This window comes from Ptiloglossa arizonensis, chromosome 5, assembly GCF_051014685.1.
Source record: "Ptiloglossa arizonensis isolate GNS036 chromosome 5, iyPtiAriz1_principal, whole genome shotgun sequence".
NCBI classification, from domain to species: Eukaryota; Metazoa; Arthropoda; class Insecta; order Hymenoptera; family Colletidae; genus Ptiloglossa; species Ptiloglossa arizonensis.
The window spans coordinates 26,914,269-26,927,116 of NC_135052.1; the positions used below are offsets into that span (position 1 = coordinate 26,914,269).

The 12,848-nt window shown below is 36.5% G+C and overlaps 1 protein-coding gene across 7 annotated transcripts in view; it reads right to left on the bottom strand.

Annotated features, from left to right (window-relative positions):
* LOC143146807 (uncharacterized) overlaps positions 1–12,848 on the bottom strand; it is a 37,561-nt gene that overhangs the window by 15,738 nt on the left and 8,975 nt on the right. Inside the window, exon 2 of one of the 7 annotated variants that reach the window (XM_076311460.1) lies at positions 3,543–4,221. The exons of the other annotated variants lie outside the window; for them this stretch is intronic. Coding sequence (XP_076167575.1) covers positions 4,125–4,221 — 97 coding nt within the window. The 3' untranslated portion in view covers positions 3,543–4,124. Of the gene's footprint in view, positions 1–3,542; positions 4,222–12,848 lie in introns of those variants that run through there. 7 annotated transcript variants of the gene reach the window in all.

Below are 12,848 nucleotides of genomic sequence, written 5' to 3' on the forward strand. Positions count from 1 at the left end.
CAAGTCGTCTTCCATGATTTTTCCTCGAACTCAACATGCGACGCGTGGGTCCAGATGGACCCAAACTCGGTACGACGTAGGTTCGATTGCAACTCGCGCTGCAAAACGCGTCACCTTGCTTCGCGATCTCTCCGTCCTTCTGTTTCTGCGCGGAACGAGGACGTCGTTTTTCTGCGCAGGTAATTTGTATCCCTCGCTCTTTATATATATATCCGTGCTTTCGGCTTCCTTTTTGCTCTTCGTCGTCCTGTCCCGTCGCGTTCGTCGTCTACTATGTATTACACTGACCACGTTAGGTCCCATCCCCTCCCAGCCGCGCCCATCCCCACCACACCGACCAACCACGTTCCTCTTATTATGCCCCGTCCTTATCTCCTCGTATACATAGATCGGCTCTTTTGTTCCGTTCGTCGCCAGTCCTCTTGTTCCACTTATTTCTTTTATTTCCCTCATTTTCATTTTTCTTTTGTCCCCCTCGAACGGAGTGGCTCGTGACGGGAAATGCAACGACCGCGCCGATGGAACACACACGACGCCTTGAGAAACATTTTCCACGGATTACGATGCAGTTTCCTTCGCGCTCCGTGCCACCGAAACGAATCGATGTTGTCGTCGGACCGATTCCCCGGTGTTATTAGATTCGCGGCGCGCCGGAACGGAAAGAGCAACTTTGTTTTCAGCGGTGAACGTTACGTAAATTGGATTACGCGAGTTATTTCAAGGTACGGCTCAAGGTCGTTTGAAATCACAAAGACGGAATTACCGAGTAGCGTGCCGCGTTCGTCGGTCAAAGAACGTTCGAATTAGGGATATTAAAAATTGTGATTCAGCGATCGTGGGACGTCGCGGTTTTCACAGCTGGCGCCATCGGTGGGCTCTTGTGATTTTGTGATACGACTATCGCGAATATTTGTGTCCTTGATCTTTGGAATGGTTGTGACGATTGTGATTGTTGCAATTTTGTGACGCTCGCGGATATCGTGAACGTTTGTGAGAACCTTATGATTATTGTGATCGTTCTGATTTCATAGTTTACGTTTCTTCTATACTGTGTAATTATTGTGAACGTCTGTGATCACAATAAATGCGATCTTGCGGTCTTAGCGAGCAGTGTAATTGTTGCGATTCTTGTGAACAATTGTGATTGTTACGGTTCATTCGAACTTCATGCCATTTTTATGATCATTGTAACTGTGATTATTGTGAGCTTACGCGAACTCTTCTGTACCGTGTAACTGTTGTGAAGATTTATGATCACAATACAAATAATTTTGTGATCCCAACGACCAGTGCGATTGTTATACATCTTGTGAACACTTGCGATCCTTTTACGGTACAGAAGAACTGCAAAAATCGCGACAATTATTGTAAACATTTGTGATCTGTTAACTTTATACGATCGTTGTGACAGTTGTGATCCTTATAATTATCTGTGCAATAACTATACTGCAACATGTGATTCTGTCAACTTTTAGGATTATTGTGACATTTGTGATCCTTACAATAATCTTTGTGACAACTATCTTTAATATGTGACCTTGTGATTTCTGCCAACTTTTACGATTATTGTGACATTTGTGATCCTTACAATAATCCTTGTGACAACTATCTTGTAATATGTGACCTTGTGATTTCTGTCAACTTTTACGATTATTGTGACATTTGTGATCCTCACGACTATCCTTGCGATAACTATCTCGCAACTTGTGACCTTGTGATTCCCGTTAACCACCACGTCCGTTGTAACAATCGTGATCGTTACGATCGTTGGGAACCTTGCAATCATCACCGACCATTTGTGATCCTCGTGATCCCTGTGATCCCCCGTGATCCCCGTGTACGTTAACAAGCTCGCAATTTCGCGATCTTGGACTATAAATAATATTCCCGCGGCAGCCCGTTCGCGTAGAGACATCGAATCCGTGTAGGAATTCCAGAAAACAGTGCCACGCGCTCTCCTGCATTTTTGTAATCGATACCATTATTGTCGTTATTAGCGTCGAAGGACACGTCTTTACGCATCGGCAACTGCGGCAACGAGCGGCGGAGAATAGATTCGACGTCGGGCATTAAGAAAACTATCGATTGTCCCTGAATGACCAGCCGAGAAGATCGAATCTCGAGGAAATCCCATGAAGCGTAATCGCACGCAGTTACATGTGCCGTGGATTTTTCCGTCACACGGTGATTGTAACCCGCTCGACGAACGACTGGATGCGTTCTCTTTATGGTCCGCGCGATTTACCAACGCTGCGATTCCGCAACGCGACGATTGCCATTCACGAGGTCACGAATACCGTCGGAATGAAATATTATTTTTACCATCGGCCGCCTCGAGACCAGGGGTGTCCGACAGCGAATCGATTTTCCAGGAAATCGATCTTCCTTGAAGCGATCGTCGTTATTGGTTTTATTATTTTTTTTTTTTTTTTGTTAACTGTAATTTTTAATCGTTATTTTGTGTGTCTTTTATTTAGCAACCGGTGAACATTTTTTCCGAGCCTTCTGTATTTTTAGAGCTTCCATATTATTATTTTTATGGTTTTTTTTTTGTTTTAATTATTTTACTTTATATATTTATTTTGTTTGTTTTATTTTAATTGCGTGGGATTATTTCTGTCTACTTAACGGATCGATCCTTGTTAAATAAATAAGTAATAAATATTTCTATAAATAAAAAATAAATATTTCTATTTATGCTTGATCGCAGAGGTAAAAATGATGGATCGAAGTGATACAAATTTAAGGATCGTTCTTTTTGGGGAGAATTATTTTTATTTGCCTCGTTTCACGTTTAATAACGTTGAAAATAATTAAGGTCTACTCGTTCTTTTCGGCCGTGAGGGTGGAAACCACCCCTTGTAGAGGTATCGCTCGTTTTATTACTTATGTTTACATAACTCTGAAATTATGTAAACAAAAAAAAAATCTGTAGGAAAGTCCCTTGAATTATTCTCAAAATTTATTCCATTCTTATATTTGGTTTCACTCAAATTGGGGGTGTCTTTATATTTTTATTTATATTTACCATTTTCTGTCTCAAATGAGTAACAATTCTACTGTACAAACACAGAGCGTGTTATTACCCAAATATTAAATTTGTAATACCTTTTCAAAAATTTGTAATATTGTAAATTATATTATAAAATATAAAATATAAAATATAAAATATAAAATATAAAATATAAAATATAAAATATAAAATATAAAATATAAAATATAAAATATAAAATATAAAATATAAAATACAAAATATAAAATATTTGTAAATTTTAAATATTATAAAGTGTTTATTTTATCTCATATTCGATTTCGTTCAAATTGTAAGTATTATCCAAATATTAAATTTTTAATGCTTTTTGAAATATTCGTAAATTCGATACAGAAAAATTTACCAATAAGTATTTATTTTATCTTGTATTTGGTTTTGCTCAAATCGCAGATACCCTCCAAATATTAAATTTGAAATACTTTTTATATTTTTGTTTCATATTTGTAATATTAATTCGTGTTAAATTTTGTTCAATATTCGACCCACAAAAATTTCGCAACAAGGGTTCATTTAATCCTACATTAAATTTTTAACATTATTCGAAATATTTGTAAATTCGGTACGGAAAAATTCAACGATGAAAGTTTAACTTTCGCAACGGATAGAAACCGTGAAAAAGTCCCGGGTATCCCTACAGTATGGAATTCGTAGTAATTTCGAATTCGCGTGAAATTGGAATTTGCATTGTGCCGTTAAACTCGAGGCGTGGGCCACTCGACTCGACGCGTTCGTCTTAAAATCGTCGAACCGTTCCTCGCGGCTTTCTTTGGGGTATCCGATTACATAAACAGACGGAACCTCCGGTCCATTACGTAAAGTTTCGCCTTCGCGCGTGGTGTGGGACCGATGACGACGTCAGATGACGGGGACGCCGATGATGATGTGGCGGCGCGGAGGTGAGGCTTTCCGCTATAATAGGATTAATTCGTAGGAGCCGGCGTACGCCCGAGCGAGGCGTCGGTGTCTTTCTTCTCGTTTTCAAGGTGGGCGAACGCGCGGAGTCGTAATTCCGCTTCATCGGCCGCAATGTTATATGCCTTCTCGTCGCACGGCTCCTCTGTCCTCCGCAATTTCACTCGGCGAGGCGATTCGCAATACCTCCGTGCATTTTTCTTCCCCTACGTTCGTTCGACGTTATTGATGGAACAGCGTGAAATCGCACGCTGACTCTGTAACAGGAATTCCAAGCGGTGGCGACTTTGATCGAACACGGTGATTCTCGCTTCTAAAAAACTCAATCGGGTACACTCGTTTTCGCGCAACCGGGGACGGTGGCGATTTCACACGACGGTGTTATTTTTATCGAAATCGTGGGAAATTAAACTCACGATTTATTTGAGAATTTTCACCAAGTATATTTATTCATATTTATTCGAATTTTAATTGCAATAATTAGTAAATAATTAAATTCTAGTTTGCACGAAATATATTCGTTCGTCGATAATTGGTAAATATAGAGGAGATTTATTCGTATTTATGCAATTTTAATTGCAATAATTTGGCAATAATTGGTAAATAATCGAATTCTAGTTTGCACGAAATATATTCGTTCATCGATAATTGGTAAATATAGAGAGGAAGAAAATTCATTCACATTTATTGATTTCTATTTTGGGCAAAATAATGTATATTCACTTGGCAATAATTAGTTAATAATCAAAATTCTATTTTGCACGAAATATATTTACTTGGCAATAAATAGTGAATGATCAAATTCTATTTTACACAAAATATATTCATTCGTCAATAATTGGTAAATATAGAGGAGAAAAAAATTTATTCACATTTATTGAATTCTATTTTGTGCAATATATTCGTTCAATTTTAGGCCATTTTTAATTGTAATATAATAAAATTCTAAAAGAATTTGAAAGATATCCACATTAGGTCAATAATTGGTACGTATACAATATGTAAACACATTTACATGTAACCTTGAATGACCCTCAGTTCAATAAAAAAAAAACATTCCATTTAAAATAAACAACCATAAAAAATTATCCATATCACGTTATGCGTAATAAATGCTAAAAAACAAGCGAGTTATTCAGATGAACTGTTTCAGATGTCTCACCTAGTACATTTATATATATATATATTTTTTTTCTTCCCATTTCCTCTTCTCTTTTCCTTATTCTACACTATTTACTTGCGTTCTTATTATATGAATATTTTCCAGATTAGTTTAATAACAACATAGAACTACTGTACACATAATCTTTTTTTCACTACATTGAAAAAAGAAAACTTAATAATTATTATTTCTAACAAGTGCAAGTTACTGTAACCACATAATAGAAATATGCAAGACAGTATTTATTAAAATTCAATTACTTTCAATACATCCAACTATGGTTACGATCAAAAGGACTGGTCTTGATTATCTCAACTCAAAAACATCGAGAACAAGAACCTGCGTGGCTTCTTCATTACAAAAGCAAATTTATTTAAAACTTCAATTTGCTTGAGAACAAGACGTCTTTATTCTACCGAGACACAGTTATAAGTGAATAATAAAGACGAGGAGATAATTGTATCCTAGTTTACGGAAGTAATCTAATCCCGACCTAACCTCAACCCACAGCTACATGAATATGCTGTTACAAACCTACCCTCGAGAACCATTAAAATTGATGACCACGGAATAACTAATAACAAACAGGATGAATAGCGGAAGATATTAAACAGCTGGGAACAATAAACCCGAACGAAATTAATAATAATAATAATCACCGTGTTATCACACTCGTACCGATGATAACAATAAACGATCAAGACGAACAATTTATTTTCAATACACTTGTATATTTATAATCTCCTGATATGTAACTACGGCCCAACTTCAATATACAGTTACACGTTGTCGACGACACACCCTCGAGACAGATAAAAGTTGATGGACGAAGAATAACAAATAACAGACTGTAAAGCAAGAGATAATAATCAACAGCGAAGAACAGAGAAGGAAGAAAATAATAATACTCCAGGTCGATTCGAACGATCTAAAAAGAACAAACTTTTGTTTAAATTGTGGACAATTGAAAATAATAATAATCGTTCTCGTCGTAGGAAAATATAATTTTCTCTTCTTCGGGAATAAATAATAATACAATTATTTAAAGTGATAATTTCCTGGAGAGCGTCATACACCCTTGTAACTGCAACATTGATTAATGAATAATGGTTTGTTGCTTTGAAATTGCTCGTAATTTTCTCCTCCAAATATACTTCCCTATGATGTACTTTTGTATATCCAAACGAAAAATTTTCTCGTCGTTGTACAAAATAGCTATTTCTTCGTGACGAGTATACTCGTCGTTGTACATAATAGCTATTTCTTCGTGACGAGTATACTCGTCGTTACAAAAACGTGTCATTTCTTCACGAAGACTATACCATTACGCAAAATTGCCATTTCTTCATGACGAGTATACTCGTCATTACATAAAATTGCCATTCATTCATGACGAGTATATTCGTCGTTACATAAAATTACCATTTATTCATGACGAGTATATTCGTCGTTAGATAAAATTACCATTTATTCATGACGAGTATATTCGTCGTTACATAAAATTACCATTTATTCATGACGAGTATATTCGTCGTTACATAAAATTACCATTTATTCATGACGAGTATATTCGTCGTTACATAAAATTACCATTTATTCATGACGAGTATATTCGTCGTTACCTAAAATTACCATTTACTCGCGACTAGTATATACCCGAAATTACACAAAAAATTATAACAATTTTTAAAAACAATCCACAGTGTATCTCCCTTCTGGTAAAACAAAATGAAATTAATTCGCGAAATAATTTTTCCCGAATATTATCTCAGAGCAGTACCTTCTTTCACCGATACGAAGGTATGTACCCCCTTAACCGGGAAAGGGGAAGTATATAACAACGAACAAACAAGCCGGATTGACGTCCGCTTTGCGGGGAGGCAGCCGCGGAAATCAAACGGAATTCCACTTGCATTGCGTTACGCCGCATTCTCCGTGATCGGAGGCTCCTTGTACTTTCTAATTACGCCGTCGGTTTCCCATTCGTCGCGAAGGTGCCTCGTAACGGACGAGCCGCCAGCGATAACACGGCCCGATGATTTTTTTCGTAACAAGACCGGCTGATTACCAGGAATGGAAATTTCTCCTCGCGAAATTTTCGCCTCGATCGCCTAAATACCCTGCCTACCCCCACCCCACGTCTCTAGGCTACCGTGGAAATCGAGAATCACCACTCGTTACCGAGAACGGTGAATCATTGGATTAATCGTTATTAGCCGATGATATTAATTCACCTTGATTGGCGGGTGAGTCAGGCTCGTCCGGGATACGCGTTGTCTCGTAGTTGGATTTTAATCGAATGATTTTAATAAATTATATATATATATATATATATATATATATTATACACTTCGTAATAATTAATCATGTTAATGAGTTTTATACAAAAGTTTGTAATTATATTTTTTTAAAACGCAGCACTTTGACAATTAAGCTTTTTCGGCAGTGAACACAAATTTTTGTTACGCACTTGTATTTGTTTACATGTTTCGATAATATAGTACGAATGGATGTTTGTTATACGGCAGAATACATAATTAGTGGGCGAAATTTATTATAAAGAAATGATTCATCGTTTTTTAGGTATTATTGAATTTCGAACACCCTTTGAAACGAACATGTATAAAGTATCTATTTCTTTTTGTTATTTGGGTCATTGTAGTAGTGTATTCAATGTATTCTTAGCTTTGCGGTGTATTGGTACAGTACCGTCCATCCGCAAAAAATTAAACGAGTATTTTCATCCCTACTATATTATACAGTCCATCACTTCTCTCAATTTTTTAGAAATCGACACAAAAAAATAAATAAATAAATAGTCATCATACAAATATTTATATTCTTTCTAAAAAACGTAAATAGAAACATCTCTGTCTCCGCGTGGGTCCGAACGGACCCAGGCGCCACCTTAAGAACAGAGGATCCTTCTCGCGAGAGTCGAACAGTCACGTGGTAGTGAAGAGAGGCTAGCGTTCGAAATGGAAAAAAATAAATAAATAAATAAATAAAACAACGGAATTAGAACCACGAATATACTAACAAGAGCACCACGATTCGAAAGTTGCTTCGTCGAGTGAACCAATTCGAAACCCAAGGAAAACGTCTCGTGTGTCACAAAGTCATAACCTAATGAGCGCATTCGACCATACGGGACGAAACGAAATTATTTTTAAGCCGGTATCGATCTGGCAGCGACTAGCCAAGTGGAATTAAAAACGTCGATGACTCCTGGCCTGCCTGTGAAAATCATTCACCGGTAAGCAGCACTGATATCATCCTCAAAGTAAGGACTATTAATACCTACCGGCAAAGAGAGCCGCTGGAAATATTCAAGCCTTGCATTCGAAGGGAGATAGGTTCGCGGCGGATCTAAGTACACATGGTCGCACGCTCGTTCGTAGAGAGACACACGTGCGCGCGCATACACACGCGGAGAGACAGAGACGTGTGTACAGAGAGTGTTTGCACGACGCGGAGATGAGAGAAGAGAGGAAAGGATGGAAGAAGATCCGTGCCACTCGGTCATTGGTGAACGTACCGTGCCGTACCGTGCCGTGCCTCGCTGCATCGTATATCCCTTTGCGTCGTTTCATCCAGTCGACGACCAGGATTATTCTCTCGTCTATCCAGTTTCGCTCCTGTTCTCTTACGAGCATGTTTCTTTCTATCGAAGAAAAATCCACTACTTCATCGACAATGGTACATTTTATTAACAAGAGGAACGTCAGAATCGATTTTCGTCGATTTTAATGAAATCTCGTAGGCGCACGGAAAAGATATAAATGTAACGTTTGGAAGAATTGCACAGTCCACTCGCGTAACAGTGTCCCGACTGGTAACTGTAGCGCGGTGGCGAGCGTAGCAGACTGTGCAATATTTTGACGCGAGACTTTCCGTGGTGTAACGTAGGGTTATGTTTTCATTTTTTCTACGGCGAATTTAGGCCAACTACGCTTGCCTAAAGTTTGGAAAAATCGCTTAGACTACTCGAAAAGTAGAAAGTCTCCTAACAGTAAAAGTGGGGTAGCGGCAAGCATAGGAATTTGAGTGAAATTCGTCCGAGAAACAATGAGAACATATGTGTATATTACACCACGAAGATCTCGTGTCAAAATATTACCAGCTCCGCTTGCTACTACGACATAGTTACCGTTGTTCGAGACGCTCTACTGTATGAGTAGACTAATAAATTTCACGTTTATTTTTCTCATCTGTTAGTCATCTACAGCTATAAATTCGACTACTATTTTATATAAACTTCCCAAATTTGATTAAAATCGGTGAGGATCAGGACCGATATTTCCATTAAAAAAATATAATTCAGGTATAATTAAATTCTGTAGAGCAGAGGTTTTCAAACTTTATAATAGGTTCTCCTCTTCCTGAAAATAAAAATAAAATTTTTACGCCCTGGATAAGTAGTATTATTAAACTTCGATGATGAATTTATTAATAGAAAAAATTATCTAGATTAAATATTTTTTTTTCACATCCGTCATTGAACTATAAGATACACCTCGTAATGATACTCAACTCCCCATTTGAACAATATTATCTTACTAAAATGGAAATGTTGACAAACTTTGCATATCGTAAATAATGATCCTTTTTAACTATCAAATAAATATTTTTTCTACTTTCTTCCCTAAACGACATATATTTCTAAAATTTATGAATAAAAAGTTTGTTTATGTTAAATCGCATAAGCGACACCCTGTATATGCCAAACAATTGTGAATCGGTGAAACGAAGTTTATTTTATTTAATACGATTTGAGTGTATTTTGAGTTTTTATTGCCCATTTATTGTCAGAGATCGGATGCAAGGAAATAAAATGTGCAAAGACGCGAGGTGCGATTGAAACGTTATTGTCGAACCTAACCTCAATTTTAACCTTGTGAAACCGTAAAAACTGACTAGCCCCAACAGAAGTCCGGAGATAGAAAGCTAAAATTGGATCCTCCAGCCGAAGATTAACGAGTTGTCAGCTTTAATTATCATTGTCTAACGCAGCGGTTCTCAATCTTTTCTGACCACAAGTTCACTTGGACAAAGCGCATTCCTCGATGGGCCAACTGGCCCAACCCATAACCCCTCCCTTGCTGATAGATTATATTTTCCCATCGGAAGAGAAACCTCAAATACCGGCCTGAAGTGTAACATTGCGGAATAAGTTGGCATCGCGGTTATGGCCAGCCTTGAACAAGTAATAAATAAAAATAAAGTCGACTGAAAATTGTTCTCACAGAATATTGCTTTCCAGTCGCATCGCTCCGCGGATAAAATTCGCTCCAATTGTGAATCCAGCATTATACTCGGTACAAGCAAAAGAAACTATAGGTCGTGATGCAAATTTTCGAGAAAATTGCGCAGTCACATCGGTTTGACGCAGTAGCCCACCAGAGGGCCACGAACCACAATTTTACTTATTAACAAACGGATTTTAAGTCTTCTATTAAAAATATTAGAACTTGCGATAAATAATTTGATATTGCAATTCTTTACTTTATTAGCGTAAATGGATAAAAAAAAAAATATATAGTAACAGGTCGAGTGCAGGACCAATATTCTATCCACGAGGGTGAAATTTTGTTCTCTACTAAAAAACTACATAACCTAACATTTGTTACGATGTACATTTCTCTAGCCTGATTAATTGTATCGAGATGTATTTTACTTCAACGTCTAATTTCTTTACTGTCACCAACACGTGGAAAGTGTAATTACTGTGTTGGTAAAGACAGACGTTGTTTTTAATTATTAAAAAAAGTTAAAAATAATTTTTCTTTCAAATACGAATAAAATTATAAATAATCTTTTTCACAATTTTCCCTACGTTTTCGTCACTTTTTCTAAACAGAATTGCGGAGAATTGAAAAAATTAGTCATTAAAAAATTATGTTCAATTTATTCTATAATTTACCGTTTAAACAAACATCGAGCGTTTGCACGATACGTTACACGTGGCATATCGTTAAATATGAATCACTGTCGACCCGATGAGAGCTATTTGTATTATAGTTTGTTGGTGCAAAACTGTGTCGATACGAACATGGCGTCGTTGCGCGGTACAGGGTTAAATCGGCTTCGAAAATAGCGCGAGAATAACGGTTCGGAGCGCGCGAGGCGAGAGTATATAAAGTCTGTCCGGAGTTACAAGTTCGATTCCAAAGTCGAGCCCGCATTAGAGCCTGTTTGGTACCCAGTGAGGTCAAAGGATATCACCTGCATGCCCCGCGTACACGCATCCCCCACCGCGAAAAATCCTCGGGCATCCACTATACTTGACCCCTTGCCAGCCAATCTCCGTGACAGTGTTCGCGGCGTGCAAAAACCGGAATGCTGAAAACAATCTAAATTATACGCCAGGATACATTGCGATCCGAGCCAACGCGAATTCTTACACCGCAAATTACGTTTGCCTACGGGTAAACAATTTCCGGCGAATCTATCGGACCTATCAGGCCAACTTTACCGCTGTGACAACAAAATTTGTTCGTTTATTTATTTATTTATTATATGGAATCAATTATTAGTTTAAACAATAAGATACATTAGAATACGAAGAGAAAAGAGAATAGTATTGATTGAATATAAATTATGTATTCTTAAAAACAAACTCTACCGCAAAATTTATTTATTTATTTATTATATGGAATAAATTATTAGTTTAAACAATAAGATACATTAGAATACGAAGAGAAAAGAGAATAGTATTGATTGAATATGAATTATGTATTCTTAAAAACAAACTCTACCGCAAAATTTATTTATTTATTTATTATATGGAATCACTTATTAGTTTAAACAATTAGATATATTGGAATACGAAAAGAAAAGAGAATAATATTGATTGAATATAAATCATGAATTCTTAAAAGCAAACTTTACCGCAAAATTTATTTATTTATTTATTTATTATACGGTATAACTTATTAGTTTAAACAATATAGATTCGATACATAAGAATACGAAGAGAGAAATTTTTAAAAGCAAACTCTACCGCAAAATTTACTTATTTATTTATTATATGGAATCACTTATTATTTTAAACAATAAGATACATTAGAATACGAGGAAAAGGGGGAGTATTATGAATTATAGTGAGTGTAAGTTATAAATTTAAAAAAAAACGCGGCAACTGTTTAAAGCAATCAACAAAAGGATAAGAATTAATTAAATTATTAATTAATTGTAACGTAAATACAAATTTATGTAATTATACCCAAAGAAAATGCAAGTTCGATCTTGACTGCATATTTTAATCTTAGATTCATCGACAACGATATAACAGTGAGTTCTGCTACGTACAGGGTGTTTCTTTAATCTCAACATCCTACGTAAAGCCGAAGTTATCGAAAATATTTTCAAAAGAAAAAAATTTGTTCGATACAGAAAAAAATATTACATAAATATTTGTACAAATATTTTCTCGATATCATCGGTTGCTCGTGAGACATTCTACCGTGTCGAGATAAAAGAAACACCCTATATAGGGTGTCCATCAAGAAGGTGATAAACGGACCTCCTGAAGGTAGAAAACAGCATCTTATTAATATCTTTGTTATTGCGAGATTGGTCGGTGGGAATTGGGTTGAAACATACAGGTTTGGTGTATACAGGGTGTCCACAAAGATGGGCTACCAAAAGGTAGAGAATCAGTCTTTTATCAATATGTATTTGTCATCGACAGATTCGAGAATTGGGAAATTGGTTCGTGGA